We start from the raw sequence: 25,253 nt of genomic DNA on the forward strand, positions 1-25,253 counted from the left end.
ATTCTATTCTGTTCTAAAGGAGACCTTATCTTACTTCCATGGGTGAGCTGCTCACATGGCCTGTGAAAGCTAAAAAGTGAGAAGGCAACAAAACCTTAAAGAAACACATTATGAAATACAATTTCAAAACAAGATGTGGTTTCAGAGTCTTAATAAAAGAGTAAATGCTCAAATGCTAGATTCTATAAAATATCCTAAGCAGTACTTTATATTTGGAAACAATGTTGTCCTGAAAAACATTCTGTTAAAAGGATTGGTAAGCAATTCTTGTCTTTTATAGGATACCCGTTTACAGGAATAATTCTTATTTTGCCAGAAAAAACATTGGCTTAGAAAGTATGTAATTTCTCTTCAGTTCTCTCTCTCCTATAACAAGCAGCTTGAAGGCTGAAAACAGGCAGCCTATTAATCTTGTAAAAAGAAAAAGAAAACACTTTTTTTGCTAGCACTGCAACAAAGATGGGGAAAGGTGTTTCTTTAGAAGCTGGCCTCTGTCAGGATTGCCTTAAAAGGAAACTCAGGATGCAGCATTTAAGATCAAACTAGAGAGGTGTAGTTCATCCTTACTGGAAGAGAGATATCAGATAGAGTATTGAAGGATGACACAAATTGGTCATTGCTAGAGATGCTGAAGAGACATCTTCCTTTTCTCTCTCATGCAATCCCATCATTTGAAAACTTTGTTTTAATACTTATTTTTTTTAAAAACCCTCTGCAGATTGGAAGTATACTTCTAATCAGCTCTAAGTATTTTTTTTAAGACTTTTAGTTGATTAGCTTTAATCAGTTTGATGAGCAATGATTTATCACCAAGAGGCTAAAATTAATAAGAAGTTAAACAATGATTATATTTGGATCAAAGTGGAACGGTTTGAAGTGGTCTTGAGATCTTGAAATCAAGACGATATGACTCAGGAGGCTTCAGATTGTAATGTGTAATCAGGGTCTGGCCAAGAACTATTTCAAAAACTTAACTACTAGTTTTGTTCGTTTGCCATTCAGCTCAGAGCTAGTACTCTCTCCACCCATTTCTCCCCATGACTCTGTGAGGTGGGTTGAGAGAGAAAAGCACCTTCTGAAGTCACCAAAGTTGCTTCTGTGAATTTATATGAATGATTTTATCCAAAGTCCTCTCATGCAGTTTTCGTTTGTTTTTGTTTGCACCACCCCAAATGCTTATTTTGTTAAATTCCTTGCATGGTGAAGAAACAATATTAAATAATTTTAAGTAAACATCTCAATGGAAAGCTTTTGATGAGCGACCAGGATCCAGCCACAGAATGCTGCTTGAGATGATTTCTCTGATCTAACAAGATATACTTTTTTATCTTTATAACTTTAAGGAAAAAAATGTTATTTTTATATAGACCTGGGTATATGTCAAAATAATATACGTGACTATATGAATTGTGCAGTGCGATTCCGAATTCAAAACCTAGATACGTTTGCACAGCCTTTTGTGTTTTGTTTTGTTTTGTTTTTAAGCAAAAGTAAATCTTTCATGCCACCTGAACAAACTTTAGGAGTGATGCTTTTGAGATGGGTGGGAGGACAGGATAAAAAAAAAAGCAACTCCCCTTCAGAGTTCTAATTCAATGGAAACAAATCAGAATTTCAATAGCAAATCACATTAATGAATGTTGACAGTGTGATCAGAAGCAAACTCCAGGGACACTATCTATTTGTCTACCTCTATATTGGATTTATAAGACAATTTAATCATCAAATGACTCCAGGCAGCATATAACAACATAACACGATAAGGAGAATCAAACCGCAAACAACCGGCCAGGGAATACCAAAAATTAAAACGGTCACAGCATAACTGGGTTCATAAAACCACACAGTCTCTTTCTGGGGCCTGAAGGCAAAATCTGTTGAAGGCAGAGTGGAATTGCACTCTGTGCTTGTGTGGTGAATATCTGCCATTTCTCCAGATTGAAAGGATGATAAAAAAAAAAAAAGGATGTTCTTCCCTGCGTACATTCTATAAAAGATCTGAGTGTTTGTGATAACATATACAAGATTTTCCCCCTCCCTTAAGATCTTTTCTGATTAAAGTTTCTGGCTTGCATAGCAGGATATGTCAGCACAAGACAAATGGTCTAGCATGGCCTTATCTATAAGCGAAATATTGATTGTGATGACCTTGCTAAACAATGAAATATCCATCTCCTGGTTTTCATCACTCTTTTGGCCTCCTCCATAACCAGTATTTCAGCCCACAGTACTTTGCACTTTATTCCCTGATGAAATCCCCTCTCTGCTTACTTAAAGATTTTTCTTTGTTCGTATCTTTTTTTTGTAACACAAACTTGCTTAACAAAAGTTCTGCTTTCGTCTGCCAGAACAGCCACTTCTAATCATGCATCAATGGCTTGATTGTCATGCAGTTCCATTGGGAAATAATAGTCAGCTTCCAGGAGCATAGAAACTTACAGAAAAGTTGGGGAGATGTTCGAATCAAAGGAGGGAAATGGCATGGGTAACTTTAGTACAAACTATACCAGTATTGTATCTTTAGTATTTGGTATTGTAGTGTCTGTATTTTATTGTTGCCTGTACACCGCCCTGAGTCCTTCGGGAGAAGGGCGGTATAAAAATCAAATTAATAATAATAATAATAATAATAATAATAATAATAATAATAATAATAATAATAATAATAATAATATTTGGTGCCTTGGCTTCTCATTCCAAGAATTCCTGAAAGTGGATTTGGAGTCATGGAGGATATGAAGAATTATGTTACCCATTTCTAGGGACTAAACATCTTAGGAATTTTGGAGACTTCCGCTGGCAACGCAGGCTTCGCGGACGTTCCTTTGGGATCGTCTGCCCTGGGTTTCGTCAAACCGTCCCTGACAGCGTACATGGGCTGTCAAACGGTTTGGGATTCCCTCCCCCGGATGAAGGGGGAGGGAAGAGTGGTCAGGATTTGGGTAGAGCTCCCGGGATCCTGGAATTTAACCAGGGATCAAGGGTGAGCTCCTTTAGCCTGACGACTCCGTGCCCAGGGTGCTTCTGTTTATACAGAGCGAAGCGCGACCATCTCTGTGTCAAGATTTATTCCTAAAGAGAATTCAACACAGACAGAGCAAAGCAGGAGGACTAGCAAGAATTTGCAAGTAATAAATCTTAACTTCAGCTCATAAATAGCTTTCCTTTGAACTAACTTTCAACCTGAGTGGATTTAAAATGGCGTTTGCAATAAACAAAGGAAAACGAAACTATAAAGAAGAAGAATATAACAAGCTACTTATACAAGAACTGTTAATGATTTTTTTCTCCTTTTACCTTTTTCTTTATCACAATGTTTAAGAAGAAAAGCTTATTGAAATTTTTCTTCTCTCTTTTGGTAGATTTTACAGTTTATGAATGGCTCTTAAGCAAACAGAACTAACTATTAAAATCTTGCAAACTTTTTCATTTTAAATACGGAAACTTTTATTTTTTATTTATTTTTATTTTTTTAATAGAGAATTTGCAAGTAATAAATCTTAACTTCAGCTCTTAAATAGCTTTCCTTTGAACTAACTTTCAACTTGAGTGGATTTAAAATGGCGTTTGCAATATACAAAGGAAAGCGAAGCTATAAAGAAGAAGAGCATAACAAGCTACTTTTTAAAATGAAATGAACAAGAACTGTTAATGATTTTTTTCTCTTTTTACCTTTTTCTTTATCACAATGTTTAAGAAGAAAAGTTTATTGAAATTTTTCTTTTTCTCTTTTGGTAGATTTTACAGTTTATGAATGGCTCTTAAGCAAACAGAACTAACTATTAAAATCATGCATACTTCTGCATTTTAAATACGGATATATTTTTTTATTTTTTTTTTTTTTTTAATAGGAACTTTTGGAGGCTTATCTTTTCTTAATAAGTTTTTAAACAAGAGATTTTTACACCAATATATTAAGGATTGGAAAGTCTTTATTGTTAGATGTTGTTGATTGGGTGAGCAGATGGAGGAAAATGTGTAAGGAAATGTGTAAGGAAATGTGTAAGATAGAAGACAAGGGGAAGGAGAATGCTTAAGGTGATTTTGATGGTATTTTCTTTTTTTAATATATATACATAGGGTTTAATTTTTACAACTGACTTATTTTGGGCATATCATTATTTGATATATGTGAGGTATAAAGGAATGGGAAGATGGAATATTGTTTAACTTTTGGAGGACAGATAGAAAAATTTATGGATGTAATGTTGGTATTTGGTTAAATAGAATTTAATTGTTATAATTGATATATTTTGGATATAAGTTATAATTTTAATAATGTTATTTGTTAGATGTAAGGTAAATTGAAGAAATATTAATATTTGTAATGTTATTTGATTTATGTAAGTGATATTTTTGGAGATTGAAAATGTGTAAGGAAATGTGTAAGATAGAAGACAAGGGAAGGAGAATGTTTAAGATGTGATTTTGATGGTATCTTTTTTTATATATATATATATATAGGGTTTAATTGTAAGGTAAATTGAAGAAATATTAATATTAGCAATGTTATTTGATTTAGGTAAGTGATATTAAAGATATGAGAAGATAGAATATTGTTTACTTTTGGAGATTGGATAAAATTTAAGAATTTAAGCTGGAAATATGAATTATATTTGGGACACTGTTAAGGAAGAAAGGTATATTATAGAAGAATTTTGATGAATACTGGAAGATGGAATATCGTTTTGGTCTTGATCGATGAAGATTGGATATATATTTGGTCTTAATTGATGAAGATATTTTATTGATGAACTGAAATACTAACTTAATTGGAAGATGCTGAAAATTTTAGGAGTGGAATGGACTGATATATAATGGACTGGAAGAAGAATGTTTTTTTTTGTTTTTGGAAGGGGAGTTAAGGTCTTGACTTATGTTGTATTTTAATTTATGATTGTTAATTTTATACCCTGTACTTTGTTCTGGGAAGTCTCGGGGGGTGGGAGGGGGGAGGGGGGGAGGGGGGAGATGAAGGATCAATGTAAAGGAATGATTGAAGATATGTAATTAAGAAATAGAAATAATTTGAAATGAAAGCGGGGCTGCTCAACTGCCATTTCAGAAGGAAAGGGAGAGAGGAGTGAAGGAAGAAAGCAGGTAGGAAAGAGAGAGGTAGAAAAAGGGGAAAGGAGAGGAAGAAGAAAGGGGAAAGAGAGAGGGTTAGAAAGGGTGGAAGAGAAGAGTAGGGAAAGAGGAGAGGACGTAGAAAAGCGAAGGAGAGGAAGGATGAAGAAAGTAGAAGAAAGTAGAGAAGGGAGGAGGAAGGTTTGTTAAGGAAGGAAGTGGTAGCTGGGCAGGTCCGAATAAGTAACAAATGAAAGTTAATGATTAATGTTGAATAAGAGACTGTATATTGAATAGGTTGTTGGAAAATGAAAATAAAACTTTTTAAATAAGAAAAAATAGAAAGGAAAATAGAAAGAAAAAATGAGTATTCTTATTTATATAAATGAATTACTTGCCCCTTCATCACAAGTATAAATAATTTTAATAATGTTATTTGATTTATGTAAGTGATATTTTGGAGATTGGATAAAATTTAAGAATTTAAGCTGGAAATATGAATTATATTTGGGACACTGTTAAGGAAGAAAGTAGAAGAAAGTAGAAGAAAGTAGAAGAAAGTAGAAGAAAGTAGAGAAGGGAGGAGGAAAGGTTTGTTAAGGAAGAAAGTAGAGAAGGGAGGAGGAAAGGTTTGTTAAGGAAGAAAGGTATATTATAGAAGAATTTTGATGAATACTGGAAGATGGAATATTGTTTACTTTTGGAGATTGAAAATGTGTAAGATAGAAGACAAGGGAAGGAGAATGTTTAAGATGTGATTTTGATGGTATCTTTTTTTATATATATATATAGGGTTTAATTGTAAGGTAAATTGAAGAAATATTAATATTTGTAATGTTATTTGATTTATGTAAGTGATATTAAAGATATGAGAAGATAGAATATTGTTTAACTTTTGGAGGACAGATAGAAAATTTATGGATGTAATGTTGGTATTTGGTTAAATAGAATTTAATTGTTATAATTGATATATTTTGGATATAAGTTATAATTTTAATAACGGTACCTTCTCTTCTGCCTTATAGTCAGCAATGATTAGCAGAATAAAATTCACAGAAATTCCTTTACCTTTTTACCTTTTTACCTTTTTCTTTATCACAATGTTTAAGATGTGATTTTGATGGTATCTTTTTTGTAACACAAACTTGCTTAACAAAAGTTCTGCTTTCGTCTGCCAGAACAGCCACTTCTAATCATGCATCAATGGCTTGATTGTCATGCAGTTCCATTGGGAAATAATAGTCAGCTTCCAGGAGCATAGAAACTTACAGAAAAGTTGGGGAGATGTTCGAATCAAAGGAGAGAAATGGCATGGGTAACTTTAGTACAAACTATACCAGTATTGTATCTTTAGTATTTGGTATTGTAGTGTCTGTATTTTATTGTTGCCTGTACACCGCCCTGAGTCCTTCGGGAGAAGGGCGGTATAAAAATCAAATAAATAAATAAATAAATAAATAAATAAATAAATAAATAATAATAATAATAATAATAATAATAATAATAATAATAATAATAATAATAATAATAATAATAATAATAATAATAATAATAATATTTGGTGCCTTGGCTTCTCATTCCAAGAATTCCTGAAAGTGGATTTGGAGTCATGGAGGATATGAAGAATTATGTTACCCATTTCTAGGGACTAAACATCTTAGGAATTTTGGAAGAGACAAAATTCTTCTCTCCCAATTCACTTATATTTTCTGCCAAGACATCCAAGTATATGTCAGGCCCATCCAATAAAAGTCTTCAGAAATGAACTCCTCCAATCTCTAGAAATTTTTATCAGAGGTTATTTTTTTATTTTTGAACAGCAATTAAAATTTCGAAGAGTAAAAGCTAATACAAACTAAAAAAATTAAAAGAAAAATAGAACGTGCAGAAAAGAAAAAATAGAAAGGAAAATAGAAATAGAAAATAGAAAGAAAAAAATGAGTATTCTTATTTATATAAATGAATTACTTGCCCCTTCATCACAAGTATAAATAATTTTAATAACCGGTACCTTCTCTTCTGCCTTATAGTCAGCAATGATTAGCAGAATAAAATTCACAGAAATTCCTTTACCTTTTTTACCTTTTATACTTTCTCTTAAAATACAATAAATGATCTCTGCTTCCCATATACATCTCTTATCCATAAACTAATCTTTAAAGCCACATCATTTCAGTCCTGATGTCAGCAGCAGGCTGTTAAGGGTTACTAGAGATAACAACATGTATATTTTAGCTTGATCAAATAAACTGACCTTATACCCTTCCTTTTATTTTTAACAAATTTTCATCTTTATTTGTTCAAATAATATCCTAGAACAGTGATGACTAACCTTTTTGCCATTGCATGCCAAAAGCAGGGGGAGCGGGGAGGTGTCGTGCGCACGTGTGTCCACACCCATAATTCAATGCGCCCCACCTCCCCTGCACCTGCGCATGTGACCCCCCATGCTCCCACTGCTTTTGGCACATGATGGCACGGTAGGTCCATTTTTCACTCTCCCCAAGCTCCAGAGGCTTCCTAGGAGCCTGGGGAGGGCGAAAACAGCCTTCCCCACCCTTCAGAGGCCCTCCGGAGGCCGGAAACAGCCCATTTCCTGACTTCAGGTGGGCCTGGAAGGCCCAAAAATCAGCTGGATGGCATGCTCATGCACACTGGAGCTGAGCTAGGGCAACACTCGCGTGCCCACAGATATGGCTCTGTGTGCCACCTGTGGCACACATGCCATAGGTTCGCCATCATAATCCTAGAACTTGATTTCTTTTCATTTTCTTTTTGTCTCTTCTCACAAAATCCTTCAAAACTTTAACAAGCCTCTTTTGTAAATCCAATATAGGAAAATTATCCAGGTCACACTTTTGTTTGTTATTGGTTTATTCCTTTTAATTACTAAGATACCAGCTGGTTTTCTGTTTTTTGTATATCCAGTATAGTGTCTTTTTCAAGACTTTTCCATTCTTGAGTCCTGTCATTTTAAAATCCACTTTCAGGTTAGTCTTAACCTTGTCTGCTAAACTTGTCCTTCTTTCATAACATATTTTAAGCACAGTCTATCTGTAGAGGCAGTCATTCTCAAAATTAACTTCTGAGTCCTTTATTCAAAAATATCCCACAATACGTCCAGTGTTAAAATATTTTAGTTCATTATATATTAATAAATCAAATTTAAGTGTTCTCCTTTAATGGTAAACTTTGATTCATTCTGATTTCCTTCCAACCTTCAAAGTTTGATCCTGTCATGTTTTTCTTAAGAAAATTCGAAACAAAAGCATTTGAACACAGGAAAGATTCTTATAACTAATTCCAAAATCCTATTTCATCCATCTATAATCCATTTATAATTTTCCAGAATCAAAGTTCTAATCACTCTTTTTGCTGCTTAAACATGTATTTAATCTTAAACATGTATTTAAAACTTCTGATGCCTCTTATTCAGTTCAGATATTGTCTTTGAAGGATGAACCTTTGTTATGCTTGTTTGCAAAAAATGTGAAGGATGATAATGACATTCAAGGAAATGTGTGGCCGTATATGTGTTTACAAGTATCATAATCTGGAAGTATTTGGTAAATGTGATTGTGATGAAAGCAGAGGTGGGCTTCACATAATTTAACAACCGGTTCGCCCAGAGTCGAATATGTGAGCACACACATGCGCTAGCCTTCTGCGCAGATGTGTGACCTTCTATGCATGCGCTTTGCTCACGCACGTGGCTTGCACGCATGCACATGGCTTAAAAAACGTGGCTAAATAGAATGACATAGCGCCAGGGTGGATGCGCGGGCGGGCGGGGGCAAGGGCAGGGGCAGGCCCACTCGCAAGTCGCAACTACCGGTTTGCCTGAACCAATCCGAACTGGCTGAATCCAACCCCTGAATGGAAGGAATAGGAACATACGCCCAGGCTATCATCTCGACTCCTAATCTAATCTAGTCAAGCAAAAACCCATCTAATCTAATCAGGCGAACACCCACCCACAGTGTGAAGACAATGAGTAATATAGCTTCCTTGAATTACATGTAATTACACAACTCTGTGCAGTGGGATCCCCAACTCTGCAGTATTCTTGACTGAACTAGGGCATCACCACTGGCTCAGCTGGAGACTCTGCAAAACTCTTTTCTCCAGTTTATCATCAACATAGGAAAATCTGGAAAGGATTATTTAGGGAGGAAGGGGTAGAAACAACACACAAAGCTCTCCCTTTCCTCTATGCTTACTTACATTTGCTGAATGGTCATTGTGTGCTTTGTTTTATAGGGGACAACACTCTTTTTGCAAGCCCCCTCTGTTTGAAGCCTAGCCCAAGAACAATTTAATGATGAAGAACTCTATGACTGCTCAGCTTATTCTGTTTCCCACCGAGATCTATTGATCTTGGTTTTAGGACAGTTAAAACAACCATTTGAAACTTTTCTGTGTCATCTGAAATTAAATTTGACCAAACTTATATGAAATTGTTAAATAAATTTGATTTATTTACCACACAAATCATATTTATTTATCACCACAGGTAATAACAGAATAGAAGAGTTGAGACCTTGGGGGGTCTTCTAGTTCAATCCCCTGCTCAGGCAGGAAACTCTATACCATTCTGAACAAATGGTTGTCCAGTCTCTTCTTAAAAACTTCCAGTGATGGAGCACCCACAACTTCTGAAGGCAAGCCGTTCTTCTGGTTTATTGTTCTCTTTGTTAGGAAATTTCTCCTTAGTTCTAAGTTCCTTCTCTTCTTGATTACTTTCCACCCATTGTTCTTGTCCTGACTTCAGGTGCTTTAGAGAATAGTTGACCACCTCTTCTTGATGGCAGCCCCTTAGATATTGGAATTTAGGTATTTCTTCCTGTCACAACAAAAATTACAATTTAGTTGCAACTTAAAAGAGCACATGGTACTTTCTATGAATATATACTATGACAAATGTATCTTTTTTTTACACTGAGAGCGTACGCACCAAGACAAATTCCTTGTGTGTCCAATCACACTTGGCCAATAAAGAATTCTATTCTATTCTATCTATTCTATTGCCTAGGACCTAACAAATGCAAGACTAGAACATCTAAACAAAAATTGGGCAACAAACCAAGGATGTATTTTTAAAACCATGATAACTTTGCTTGTTTTGAAGTTTGTTTTGTTCCATAAACAATGGTTCAAGCCAGGGGTGAAATCTACTTACCTTACTTACCAGTTTTGAAGTGAGTGCACGTCACATGCACGCGCAGACCTGCACATGCGCAAAACCTTCTGCGCATGCGCAGAAGGTAAAAAACACATTACTTCCTGTTAATGACACCTGGGTGGGTGGACGGAGCTTTGCTCTGCCATCGCTACTGGATTGCCGAACCACCGGCCATGATCACTACTGGATCACGTGATCCGATCTGAACCAGGAGCATTTCACCCCTGGTTCAAGTCAATCATACTTTATGCGCAGGTCATGGGTTTTGCCAAATAAGTTGTTGGCTCTTTTTGATACCTGCCTTTATGAATGTAGCCTAAATCTGTAGCCCTAGATATCACCGAAACTATGGTCTAGATATCACTGAATATATCCATCATCTTTTCATACTCAGCACCCTAGACCATTGGTCTCAGTAGTCGAGGCTAATGAAAGTTACACTTCAGAAACATCTGACTAGCCACGACTAGCCACAACTAGCCATTTCTACCTCCATCCTTGGAAGGGGAATATTCTAAACACATTCCAGGGAAAGTGATCAAAATATCTAAGTACAAGAGCTTCATCAATGTGAATTCAATTAAACTCATCTAATTGAAACCTGCGTGTTTTGTGCTCTTGCATTCAGTGCTTACAATTCTCTTTAAATCTGTTGTCAAAGAGAAAATGCTGCTGCCAAGACTTTGAGATGCATAAGGATAGAAAAAGAAGGTAATCTGAAAAGATTAAGAGGTTGATGTGAAAAGAAAACATTCTTCTTATCAGGAAAAAAAATTGTTTATGATGTAATCTTTGTAGACACCGTATTTTGTAGGCACTGTATTTTGATTTATTGTTCATTTGTTGAGATTTGTCATTAGATTCATCAGATTAATTATTTTTTCTTCTCTGCTAAAAGAGTAATTAGGCACATTACTTAATTAATCAAAGAGCTGCCATATTTTATTTTATTTTTCTTAGCATAAAAGGAACAGTCTTCAGCTGAAAACTTTTCTCAACACTGCCTTCATTATTCAGCCAGTGAACAGGATTAGAGGTCCAAAATCAAGCTTATAAAATGCAAAAAAAAAAAAGTATTATTGATTTACATCTGCTGATGTTGCTTCCCATTTGCTGGTTTCTATTCAGTGGAGCCTATCTTTGTCACCTAAAAAGTGTTTTCCTTGCATATTTGGACTAAGTTAAAATAGAAAAAATTCAAGTCCTTTGGCTCTATATTTTGGATAAGCCTCCAGATGAGGTTTCTGGAATACGAAAGATTTAGCCCTCTTTTCCCAGTTCTGATCCAAATCTCATTTTTGTCCTGCATGTTTAAACAAACTTTTGGGGATATTTTGGCATGGAATTCTTTCATATGTCGAATAAAAGAAGATAAAGCCAGGAATTCTGTGAAGCATTCTGACAGCTTTTTGCAACAGCTGACTTTGAGAAGTACTATTCGAAGGGTTAATTCTCCTGGGTTCATCTGTACATCCCTCTAATTGCAACTCAGAGTTGCTTCATTAGCTGTTTCTATCGATATTGCCTTCATCTTATCTCCAAAGCTCAGGCTGCCTAACCTCTAGCCTATCAAAGAGAAGGATTAGAGGGGGACATGAGAACTGTCTTCCAGTATGTGAGGAACTATTAGAGAAGAGTGGTTTGACTTATTCTCCAAAGCACCAGAGGGCAGGCCAAGAAGTAACGGGTAGAAGCTTGTTAAAGAGAGATCCAACTTAGAAGTAAGAAGAAATTTTCTGAAAATGAGAACAATTAATCAATGGAATAGCTTGCCTCCTGGAATTGTGGGTGCTCTGTCACTGGAGGTTTTCAAAAAAAGACCAGACAACCGTTTGACTGGGAGGGTATAAGATCTCCCACCTTGGGTTGGACTAGAAGTTCTCTGAGCAACTTTCTAGCCCTATAATTCTATGTTCTATATTTAGCTGATCCAGTTCAAACATTTGTATGAAACTAATGTTTCCTCATTTTTCACAAACCTCATTGTCTGCATAATTTCTGACAGGCCCATCCTTGCAACCACTCAACTGGAGCAGTTTCCAACAAGCAACAAGAAATAACTGAACAATGATGCTAACAAGGAAACCAGACCCTGAAACAAACTCAGATGTCTGTTTTGCCTCCATGCCTATACCAACAATATTATTACAGGCCACAATAAGTACACGCACAAGATGAGAGGTGCTTCTTATGCTCCTCCTCTTATGTGACATACGCTATCACCTGCTGACAACCTTTAGGTTCTCAGTAAGGGAAGCAAGGCTTATGTAAAAGAATTGATGGATCAAGTTTGGCATTGGGACTCAAATCAAGGCCAATGTAAAGCCTTTACCCTCCGTTACAGATCTTAAAGTAGCCATCTTGGGGAAAAAGAAATTTTACAAGCACAATTGAGTGAGAGATTGCTGAACTCACCCAAATGATCTCAAGCTATCTCAGGACATGTCAATAAAGGATAAAGGAGAATATTTGGACCTCAGAGTTGAAATTAAGGGTCCTTGGTGCTCTCTGAGCTTGCTTGTTTTGCTGCAGATCTTTCATTGCCCAAACTAGATACAGTAACTGTTAAGTTCTGGAAGTAACGAGGCTGGAGACCAGGGTAGTGACAACAGCTCTTTAATATAGGGTGAACCCAGCAACAGGCTGGGGGAAAACCTCTCCTTTTATACAGTTCTCCTGGAGGCTTCGTCCAATCAGCAACGTGCTGATTTCCCGCTCAAATATTTAAAGGTACAAACATGAATACATAACACTCCTCCCCTCCCAGAAAACACTTTGCCTCTATTTACATATTTATTTACATGTTATTTTTCGACGTAGTCACGCAAATAACCTGGGCGTCTCCTAGTTCTTTCTGACCTGCGCGGTTCAGTTCTGGGTGGTGTTTTGAGCTGGTCAGAGGGGCTGTTTTCTCCTCCTAGCTCTTTCTCTGGGCCATCGGGCTCCGGATTATTGGCCGACTCTTTTTCTTGGCCATCCGGCCTTGGATTAATTTTGGAACTTTCCCTGCTGCTTCCTTCGGGGACCTGATGGCGTCGCTGGAACTCTGGGACCTCAGCTAAGTCTTGCGCCTCCCCCGGGTCATTGTCAGCTGTGGATTCAAAGTGGTATTGGTCATGGTCTGTTTCTTTTGGTTCGGTTTGGTCAGTTATTCGTTTCCTTAACTGATCTATGTGGCGCCGCCACACTCGGTTGTCGGGTAGCTCTACCACGTACGATTTTGGGCCGGTTATCTTTATTATTTGTCCTGCGAACCAACTAGGGCCGTCCCCATAGTTTCGGGCCCACACCCGGTCGCCTATGCTCATTTCCCTTGTCTTTTCTATTTCCCCCTTGTAACCCTCGGGTGTGTAATGGGGGTTCAAGCGGTCAAGTGGGCACCGGAGTTTCCGTCCCATTAGCAATTCGGCTGGGCTTTTCCCGGTGGCCGTGCTTGGGGTTCTGTGCTGGACGGCTAGGAAAAAGTCTATTTTTGTTTGCCAGTCTCCTGGCTTGAGCCTGGACAATGCCTCTTTAGCGCTCCGGACGGAACGCTCTGCAAGGCCATTCGACGCAGGGTGGAAAGGCGCGGAGAGGGCATGTCGGATGCCCTCCTCTGCCAGGTATTCTTCAAACTGGGCTGCCGTGAATTGAGGCCCATTGTCGGACACCAGAGTGTCCGGCAACCCGTGAGTTGCGAATAGGTGGCGAGGGTTGCGATTACTGTCTCGGCCGTAGTGGACTTCATGAGTATGATCTCCAACCATTTGGCAAATGCATCAACAACCACTAGGAACGTTTGGCCGTGGAAAGGGCCAGCAAAATCAATGTGGATTCTTGACCAGGGGCCTTGGGGCTTTTGCCATTCTCTGACTGGGGCCGTTGGGGTAGAGGTCTGGACTCTTGGCAAGCTTGGCATTTCCCTACCCTCTCAGCAATCTCTGCGTCGATGAGTGGCCACCATACATAGCTTCTAGCCAACCCCTTCATCGTTACGATCCCTGGGTGACCCTCGTGGAGGAGGTCCAACACCTTTCCGCTTAGCTTATCAGGAATTATCACACGATCACCCCACAACAGGCACCCCCCTTGAGCCGAGAGCTCATCTGCTTTTTAACAAATTCTTTGAACTGCTCGCCCGCAGCGGGCCACCCTCTGTACCCAACCGAGTACAGTCCTTAACACAATGTCCCGGTATGATGCCGAGCCACTTCCTTAGATGTGACTGGGCCAGAGTCCAAAGAGTCAATAAGTAGGATGGGCGTCCCGGTGGGGTCTTCGGTCGCCCCTGGTAGTGGGCATCGGCTTAACGCGCCTGCATGCCCCACTTCTTTTCCTGGTCGATGCTGCAGCTTGTACGAGTAAGCTGCCAAGAATATAGTCCATCGGGTCAAGCGTGGCGAAAGTGCCACAGGCGTTGGGCGGTCGCCAGCCAGTATCCCTAGTAGCGGTCTGTGGTCAGTCACGATTTCAAAATTCCGCCCAAAGACATACTGTGGAATTTTTGACCCCTGACACAATGGCTAGTGCTTCTTTGTCTAATTGGCTGTAGTTCCTCTCTGGGGAGGACATCGTTCTAGAGTAGAAGCTATAGGGGCTTCTGTGCCGTTTGAAGTCTATGGCTGAGTACAGCCCCACCCCATAAGGGAGGCATCGCAAACCAGCACTAGGGTAATGAGTCGTGATATTGGATGAGCAGGCTATCACTTGAGAGCAGGTTCTTTACTGCTTCAAAAGCCCTATTTTCTGACTTTCCCCAAGACCAAACAGTATTTTTCCTAAGAGCCTATGCAGCGGTTCCAACGGTTGCTTTGTTCTTTAAAAGACCGCGAAAATTAACCAATCCCAGGAATGCCTGCAGCTCTGCTTTGTTTTTGGGCGCTGGAGCCTTCCTAATTGCCTTAACCTTGCTCTCAGTAGGGTGAATTTTCTTGTCTATCCGTAGCCCAAGAAATCAACGGATTCGACCCCTATCTGACATTTGTTTGTCTTGACTTTTAATCCGCTGTCCGGAAAATGCTCAAGACCTTTCTTAACCGCTCCCCAATTCCTCCATGTTTTCCCTGAAATTAGGACATCATCAAGTAGGAACTACCCTGGGAGCCCTTGCAGTAGTCGTTCCATCAGGTTTTGGAACAGCCCTGGTGCCACACTGACCCCAAATTGCAATCGGTGCACTTGAAGGCCCCCTGTGCGCTACAATTGTTTGGGCTTCGCTGTGCGGGCGTCTACTGGCAGTTGTTGGTAGGCTTGGGCCAAGTCTAACTTTGCAAAGACTTGCCCTTGCCCCAAAGAGTGCAATAAGTGTTGCACCACGGGAACCGGTAAGCGCTTTTCTGTAAGGCTTTGTTAAGCGTCGCCTTGTAGTCAGCGCAAATTCTAATTGACCCGTCCGGTTTTATGGGGGTGACGATTGGCGTCTCCCACTTTGCGTGATCGACTGGCACCAAAATCCCCTGATTAATGAGCTTATCTAGCTCCTTATCGATTTTTGGTTTTTGGGCAAAGGACTCTCCTCGCCTTAAGCCTAATGGGGCTACCTGGGGTCTAAGTTGAAGGAAATGGGGGTCCCCTTGTACTTGCCCAGGCAGTCCTTGAAGACATCTTCGAACTCGTTAAAGAGAATGTCTTTCAAGTTACAGTCACTTCTGTAGATGCCAGTCACTCCCATGCCCAGGGCACGAAACCAGTCTAGCCCCAACAGGCTGGGCAGAGTTCCTTCGACGATCGTGATGGGCAGGGTCTTCTTGTGAGGGCCGTACTCGACTCGGACGGAGGTGGTCCCTCGAACAGGGATGCGATTCCCCTGGTAGTCGTGGACTCGTAGTCGTTGAGCTTGCAGGTGGCGCTTCGCGACGGACGGCAGCGACTTCGCCAAAGTGTCCCAGGACATGATGGTGATCGCTGATCCCGTGTCTACTTCAAGCCGGCACCGAACTCCTTCTATTTTTGGCCTGGTGAAGATCTTCTTCTCCACTTTGGTCGAGGCGCGGCCTATGACCACAGTTGTTTGGTTGGAATCCGCGCCTTTTTTGTTTGAGCCAATCGCGGGTCGCCTTGCCGATTCCGCGCTCTGATTGGTCGATTTGAATTTTCGGCGGGAAGGTTGGGCTGCTCGACAAACTTGAGCTAGGTGCCCTTTCTTCCCACACCGCCGACATGTCGCATCTTTAAATTTGCAGCGTTGGCGCTGGTGTTGACCCCCGCAGCTTCCGCACTCGTCTCGGTCCCCTTTGTCGCGTTTTTCGGTGCGGCAGACCCCTTCCTCGTCTTCACCGTCGGATTCGGTCTGAACCTCCTCCTGGTGCACCGGGGTTGCCTTCGCGCTCGCCTTTTGTGGAACCGGCTTCTGTAGCGTCTCTGCCGCTTGGGATGACATTTCATGTGCTCTGGCTTCGTCCAGAGCGTTGGCCAGCGTTAGGTTGCTCTTTGCTAGCAGCCGTCGCCGTAAACGGATGTCTTTGACCCCTCGGATGAGTTGCTCGAGGAGCACCTCGTCTAGGTCACGGTATCCGCAGTCCTTGGACGCTCTTCTTAGGGCGGCCATGTAGTCACCGATAGACTCGCCCTCCATCTGCCTTCGCTCCCCGAATTCAAACCGCCGCACGTATTTGGACGGCGTTGGTGCGAAGTGGTTCCTTAGTAAAGTCTGTAAAGTTGGCCACGACACCGACTGCAACGGCGTTGGCTCTGCCAGGGCTTCCGCGATGTCGATGACCTCCGGACCGCAGTGGCTTAAGAAATAAGCCCTTTTTCGGTTGTCTGGAACTCCGTGCAGTTCGTTGGCTTCTAGGAAACTTTCGAAACGGGTCATATACGTTCCCCATTTCTCCTTAGCCGGGTCGAACGGTGCGGGCGGAGTGTAACTGGCCATCTCGCCTTTTCTGCCCTGGATTTGCTGGGTTCGGGTCTATCGTGCTTCAGCTCGGTTCTGGTTCTCCTCGCCTCGAGATCCCATCCTCGTCGCCAATGTTAAGTTCTGGAAGTAACGAGGCTGGAGACCAGGGTAGTGACAACAGCTCTTTAATATAGGGTGAACCCAGCAACAGGCTGGGGGAAAACCTCTCCTTTTATACAGTTCTCCTGGAGGCTTCGTCCAATCAGCAACGTGCTGATTTCCCGCTCAAATATTTAAAGGTACAAACATGAATACATAACAGTAACATCATCAGTGCTAGTAAGGAGTCCTTATCATTCCTTACTACCACTGATGAGCTCTTTGATATCACACTCCTCTTGAAATCATTAACTTTGGATGGTGGGTTAACTTTATTCCCAGAGTAAAGTCTCACAATGTTCAGAGTAGTGATGCTTCAGGGAATTGTGATTTGCAGGGAGTCCTTGAGGTACAATTGTAATGGAACTCATCCATCACAGTTGTAACTTGCGACAGTTGTAAAGAGGTTTGGTCACATAGCTGACCCAATTATGCAACCTATTTTACAGCAGGTTATTAAGTGAATCGCCTTGGTCAGTAAGCAAATTCCACAGTCATTAAGTGAACCAATGGTTTTCTATGGGCTGGTTTTCTGCAAAACTATTGTAAAATGCAGTCAAGCGACCACGGGATGCAAATGACCATAAATGTGATTGTCAAACATCCAACCTTTGTGCACTTTAAGGTGTTGGTTACGACCTTTAAAGCGCTCCATGGCTTAGGGCCTGGGTACTTACGGGACCGCCTGCTGTTACCGTATGCCTCCCACCGACCCGTACGCTCTCACAGAGAGGGACTTCTCAGGGTGCCGTCCGCCAAGCAATGTCGGCTGGCGGCCCCCAGGGGAAGGTCCTTCTCTGTGGGGCTCCACACTTGGAACGAACTTCCCGGCTTACGCCAAATACCTGACCGGACCTTCCGCAACTGAAGACACATCTTTTCATTCACCTGGCTTAAATTTTAAATTTTAAATTTTAAATTACATAAATTTTATCGATTTTAAATTTTTTACTAATTTTAAATGGGGTTTTGGTTTTTATAAATTTTTAAAGTTCTAGGCTAATTATAATAAGTTTTTTAACTTGCATTTTAAATTGTATACTGTAGTGTCTGTATTTTATTGTTGCCTGTACACCGCTCTGAGTCCTTCGGGAGAAGGGCGGTATAAAAATCAAATTAATAATAATAATAATAATAATAATAATAATAATAATAATAATAATAATAATAATAATAATAATAATAATAATAATAATAATAATAATAATAACCTGCGATCCTGTGACTATGGGAGAATTCAACTGCCAGAACTTTAAATCTGGGTCATAAATATCCCGGAGGTAGATTCACCAGAACTTTGAACCAGTCATAAATCAAAGAGTACCTTTAAAGTACACTTTACAGCCATCTCTCATTTTTATTAAGTCAATCCAAAGAAAGCTAGGCCTTATCACTGAGTATGCAACTTTATGTTTGAACCCTGCCAATAGGTTGGGTCCCAGTAACTTGGTAGAGCCAAGTTTAATTCCATGTCTCATGCAACTAAAACTCTCTTGTGTCATGGTGATTCTGCACATTTTCATTTTTGGCTACAGCCCATTATATGGCATCAAATGGACTCCAGAGGATTTCCTGGGAAGAAAATCAAGTGGAAGGGTTGTATAAAAATATTTGTCAATTTTGCTGCATGTGTGTTCCCATTTTATATATGGATTTCCTTTTTTTTTTTCCCTTAACAGACCCTGCAAATGGGCATCAAGCACTTTTCCGGACTATTTGTGATGCTGTGTGTTGGATTTGGTCTGTCTATTCTTACAACCATTGGAGAACATATCATATACAGACTGATGATACCACGAATTAAAAAGAAATCCAAGATGACATATTGGCTCCATACAAGTCAGGTACATATGCCTAAGTAAGTCTCTGAAAGGGAATGATCAGATTCTGCATTGGCTGGAACCAAAGTCCTGCTAAAAGTATTGGATTCAATACATGGCATTTCCAGGCCTCTTCTTGAGATCTTATCACATCCCAACTGTGATTAAGAAGCAAAATCTGGGATAATTATTCTTTCTTTCTTTCTTTCTTTCTTTCTTTCTTTCTATTTTTTTAATGCATCATTCCATCTGACTCTGGAAAAAACCAAAAATAATAATACTATTTAAAATTATCCTACATTGTTGAGAAAAATACGTAATCCAGTTTTAGGAAAAGTGACTCAGATATCATACAATTTGCAGGCAAAGGAACTTTCTCAAGAAGTTTGGAGCACCTTGATTGTTAACAGAGTTGCACAAACTAATGCAGAAAAATCATACATCTTTAGTTTTGATTTTCCTAATGGGTTTTCTGATTACTTGCAGTATCTAGCGATTACAGATATCACAATATTTTCTGGATTTCAACCACAATGTCTGAAAAGATGAATGCCAACTGTATTATACCCATTTTATTACAGTAACAATTCTGTTTCTCCAACTTGAACAGAAGGAACAAAACTTTTATCTGTTTTCATATTATAAATAATATGCCTTAAAATGGAAAGGGCACTAATTCATGAACATTATCATAAGTTTATGCATTCAGTATAGAACTTCAGATTGACATTTTCAAGCTTTCAAGATGCCCTATGGCTTATGTTCACCATGAGGATCAACATCTCTATGGTAAATTTCCTGTTCCATGCACAGCATGAGCTACAGACACAACACAGAGACATGACATCTATCCTGCAGGTTCGTTAGTCCTGCAGAATTATCCACTGAACTTTTCTTAACCTCTACCTACATGTCATCCCTCACTCCACAATCTAAGCTCTCAGTAATGATGAAACATCGTTGGTGAGCTTTTTGTGCCTTAAGTCATTGCTACCCAAGAAACACAAAAACCAAACCATACATGGATCCTTCCTTGTTTTAGCCTTTTTAGCTGTCCACCATTTTGTTTTCTTTGCACATTTTAACATTTATTGAATAAAAAAGAAGAATGACATAAGTTTCTTCTGAAGAATGATATAATGTTCTTCTGGGTTGACTCCTCTCTTTCCCATGCTCTTTATGATATGGAGGAAGAGCTACTTACACTTACAATGAGATTATTCTCTAAAGCTTGTCTGTATCAGTTATGAAAGGCCATTCCTATTATATTCAGTCCCTAGGTCATCTGGATTGGAAACTTGCAGCCCTACAGCCTTTCTCCCAGTTTTCTATTTTGTGTGTAGACACCATGTAGTTAACATCATGATGGCCATACATTTCCCATTTCTGATCTAAAACACAGAATTGGTATATGTAATCAACCTATTGGCCCATTTTGCCTCCAGTTAGTTACCTTGTCTGGCAATGCTTCTGGCTGTATGGCTGGATCTCTAACTCTGCCTCTGCCTCCCCCAGCTTTGTCCTAGGAAACTTCTGGATTGAATCTGCAGGCAACCATCTAATCTCTAGTCCTTCACTAAAGTGCAGTATTAGCAAATATGAGAAGCTGAAACTTCGGACTTGTCATAAAAGATGCAACATTCAGTAACAATGATAAATTAGGCAAACAGTTTTATTTCCATACTGCATTCCCCCAGAGTCCCTGTTTTATATTCAGTGTACCTAAAATGCAAGGACAATTTCCCTTCTGATTAATTTATTTTGGGTTTTTCCTCTAGCGACTGCACCGTGCTCTAAACAACTCATTTATGGAAGACAAGCACCAGCTTAAAACAAAACCAGTTGAAAAGAAGTAAGAAAAATGAGTTTTTAATCTGTTGTTTGCAGATGCATCTGTAGATAAAGATTCCCCAGATATTGTTTTGTTTTGTTTTAAAGGAAAAGAATTGTATAATTTAGTCACACGTTGTATAATGCAGTCAACACATTGTAGAAAAGTGGAAAGTTTTATTTATTTGGGAGTCAAGAGAATCACATATCAGACAGATCCACTTCACCTGTATTGTATAAGACAGTGAAATATTGTAGGAAAGTATAAAATTTTATCTATTTGGGGTCAAGAGAGTCATATTTCAGAAAGATCCACTTCAGCTATACTGAAAGAATGACTTTAACTATATATCCTTTCCCTGAATTAATATTTCTTCCCCTATTAACTGATTTAGTATTGTCTAACACAATGTTTCTCCATCTTGGCGTCTTTAAGATATGTGGACTTCAACTCCCAGAGTTCTCTAACCCATATGGCTGGCTGGGGAATTCTGTGGGTGGAACTCTACATATCTTAAAGTTGCCAGGATTGAAAAAAAAACCCTCCTCTAACACATTGTATTCAGGCACAAACTTTGAAACCATAGTCTTTTAGTATAGAATAGAATAGAATAGAATAGAATAGAATAGAATAGAATAGAATAGAATAGAATAGAATAGAATAGAATTTTACTGGCCAAGCGTGATTGGACACACAAGGAATTTTTCTTGGTGTCTATGCTCTCATTGTACATAAAAGAAAAGATACCTTCATCAAGATACAATACTTACAACACTTAATGATAGTCATAGGGTACAAATTTAACACTTAATGATACAACACTTAGGAATAATATGTTAGGGGTTGCAGGGTGTTCAGGGCACTATGTCAGATAGATGAAGGCACAATTTTCTGTCTGATAATTCCATTTCCCTTTGAGCTTTTTCTTAGTACACAGAGGTTTTGTTATGTTGTTATGTTGTGATATGAGGTGATCTGATCTGATGTCACACCTTTATTATTTTTATAAATAGCTCAAGGTGGCAAACATACCCCCTTTCTCTTATTTTCCCCACAACAATCCTGTGAGGTGGATTAGGCTGAGAGAGAATGACTGGCCCAAAGATACTTTCACACTTAAGGCAGTACTAGAAGTCACAGTCCCACTTTCTAGCCTGGCCCCTTCACCACTAGACTTTGCCTCTTCAAAGCCGGTTTACAATTTATCTGACATTCTTATCTATCATAGTGCCATTGTGTTGCTTACTCCGTTATAGAATTTCTCTCTAAAGCCAATTCACAAGCTGTTATAGAATTTCTCTCTGAAGCCAATTCACAAGCTAACTTTGCAACGCTGCATCAGCTTTGACAGATGTGCTTTTAGTTTCCTGATATTATTTGTGACAAATAATAACACCCATGCCTGCCTGTATTTTTCCAGACATCCTTCTTTGTTGTCTTTTCTCATGTCCCTTGTAATAAACCTAGTCTGGTCATAAAGTAATTTTTAGAAATCTGACAGAACTAAATCCCTGGGTGAGTGTGACTTTCCAAATGGTTTTTGATAAAAATAAATATTTGATCTGAAATGTTGGGGCCAGGAACCCTGGAGAAAGAAGGGTTGAGCACCAGCATGGAAACATGTGTCCCGTGTGGTATTTCTATGATGGATACCTATTCAATCATCCAGCAATCAAGTTGCCAAAACCACAGATACAGAAATAGCAAATCATTGCAGTTAAACAGTGTAAAAAATGACTTTATGCTCCTCAATAACTTAGATCAATGCTTTTAGGTAATTGTATGAAAGACAGAAATGAGAAATGCTGAAACAAAATTGCTGTCCCTGAGATACACAACCATTATACCGTCTTCAATCATCACTGAAACTGTTTTTCCCGATACTATACATCGGGGTGAAATCTAAAAATTTTCCCTACCGGTTCTGTGGGCAGGGCTTAATTGGTGGGTGTGGCTTGATGGTCAGGTGACTGAATGGGCATGGTCAATAATAATAAATAATAAAAATAATAAAGTATACAAAACTTGAGAGGCACTGGTCTACCTTCTTTAAAAATAGAGGCCCGGTCTACCAATTGCCTTTTACTGAGAGGCACTCATCTACCTCTTTAAAAATAGAGGCCTCGGTCTACCAATTGCCTTTCACTGAGAGGCCCCGGTCTACCAGGTGCCTTTTTTTGGCAGGCACCAGTCTACCTTCTTTTTAAAAAGAGGCATTGGTCTACTAGCTGCCTACAGCACTGATCAGCTGTAGTGCAGTCCTTTGAAGTGCCGCGGCAGTCATTTAAGGCCGTTTGCAGCTATATCACCACCGAGAGCTTCACAGGGACAGAGAAGAGGAATAGCGAGGCATGGAAAGTGGGGGGGGCAGGGATTTTTGCTACCGGTTCTCTGAACTACCTGCCCCCATCGCTACCGAATCATGTGATCCGGTCCAAACCGGAAGCATTTCACCCCGCTATACATGTAGAGATGCGCTGCTTTTTAAAACATTCAAAATAAAAAGACAAAATCCCCCCCCCCCGAGAAAAAAATAACATCAGATGTAGCGTTTAAATTAAAAATACTTGAAACCTGCCTCATCCTAGTCTAGCCACAAAACTACAACACAGGTTGGGGAAACCATGGCTTTCCATAGATTTCCAAAGATTGTGTGCAATTTCCAGATAACCCTACTGATGAAGATATAGTTCAGTGATCTCTGGAAGACCAGTTTCGTTCAAGGCTTGTTCCAGCTGAATGTTTCTATCATTTGCCTAGGTGGCTCAGTGGCTAAAACGCTGAGCTTGTTGATCAGAAAGGTCAGCAGTTCAGCGGTTCGAATCCCTAGTATAGGTCTTCTGTATGAGCAGGGGGTTGGACTAGATGATCTCCAAGGTCCTTTCCAACTCTTGTTACTGTTACTGTTCTTCTTGCCTATCCTTGCAAATTAAAACAGTGGCCAGATTCTCTGTAATTTAACCCTTTGCACCAGTTACTAAAAGACAAAGAGCAAGAATACAGGACCTTAGCCTCCATAAGCTGCTAGGAGACTTCTTGGAAGCTTCTGGGGAGTATTTTGGAAAGCAGACTACTGGGCTAGATGGGGTTTTTGTCCAATCAGAAGGATTATTCATAAAACAGCCATAGATTTGGGATTGCTTTGTTGTTTGGCCAGCCTGAAAATATGCTGGACTCAAGTTGAGACACGGGGTTGGATCGATTTAGAGAATCTCACAAGCAATTCAAAACTACAGTGGAATAAAGAAACATAGCTAGAGGGGAAGCTGGAAAGATAGGCCTAAGAAGTTGTGGGGTTCACAGAGTTTCCTTTTCCTAGTTTGCCTCACTATGTACGTACATATATATGACGAGTTCCTAATTCCTTGTATGAACATCCCCCTGCAGGTCCAGTCCCAAGAACAGCCAGGTTTCTGTCTGGAACACCGCTAGCCCTGGCAACTGCCACAGAAGGAAATACGTCTGCAGTATTGAAAAACCGAGTGAAGTGATGCTCAAACAACTGCAGCATGATACGGCTTTCCCCCCCTTGAAAAGAGACTCTCCAGGGACTACCAACGGGAAAGCAGATGCTCTGAACGCTGCTAGGACCTCAGTGATCCAGGAACTCTCAGACCTGGAGAAGCAGATCGAAGTAATCAAGCAGGAACTGCAGTTAGCGGTGAGCAGAAAACTGGAGCTGGAGGAATTTCAGAGGACAAATAGAACTGTGGAGCTTTGAGAGGGTTCACCCTCCTTCCATCTCGGACTGTAATAATTTGTATTACACCCTCACCTTTGGGCTTTGTTTTTGTGTAATGCTAAGAAGTGGCATCACAGTCAGCAAGCAATAGGTCTACAGTAGCTCCTGCCTTCCTGCAAAAACGACAGTACCAAAAGATGGCCGCATTCTGGTTACCGGAATACTTCAGAGTACCAACAGGTCCTTCTCTATGGGAAGTTTTATCCTAGTAGAAAGGGTTGATCTCAGGCTACAGGAATTTGAAGCCTCCAGACCACATAGCACCTATTTTCTTTCTCACTAGAATTAAATGAATTTTTCCACTTTTTAGGGGTTTTTTTTCCTCTGCATTAATTAAAACAAAAGAGAAAGAGCCTTTCAAAGATTGTTCAGAATTGTTCTCTGCATGGATTTTGCTGTTCAAAGTTTTTAAGCCTATATAATTGTATCTCAAACTGTGGGCTCCGAGGGTCCTGTGGGTACTGGCCTTCTCTGCAATTGGCACAAGAGGAGTGTAGATATTCCCCACAAAATCAGATGCAAAGATTAAGCACATTAGGAAACGGTTTTAATTATACCCCAATTCTTAACTATCCATTATCAAAAAATGATACCATGCTTGGAAGGAAATCCTCAGGATAGCTTTCAAAAATTGG

At 39.7% G+C, this 25,253-nt stretch overlaps 1 protein-coding gene across 1 annotated transcript in view; it reads left to right on the forward strand.

Moving 5' to 3' along the window:
- Window positions 1-24,597, forward strand: part of GRIN3A (glutamate ionotropic receptor NMDA type subunit 3A) — a 147,990-nt gene extending 123,393 nt beyond the window's left edge. Inside the window, exons 7-9 of the mRNA XM_058168039.1 lie at window positions 18,905-19,069; window positions 20,824-20,897; window positions 24,264-24,597. Of these exons, the coding sequence (XP_058024022.1) occupies window positions 18,905-19,069; window positions 20,824-20,897; window positions 24,264-24,597 (573 nt within the window). The remainder of the gene's footprint in view (window positions 1-18,904; window positions 19,070-20,823; window positions 20,898-24,263) is intronic.
- The last annotated feature ends 656 nt before the right edge of the window (window positions 24,598-25,253 follow it).

Source organism: Ahaetulla prasina, chromosome 2 (assembly GCF_028640845.1).
Source record: "Ahaetulla prasina isolate Xishuangbanna chromosome 2, ASM2864084v1, whole genome shotgun sequence".
Classification (NCBI taxonomy): domain Eukaryota; kingdom Metazoa; phylum Chordata; class Lepidosauria; order Squamata; family Colubridae; genus Ahaetulla; species Ahaetulla prasina.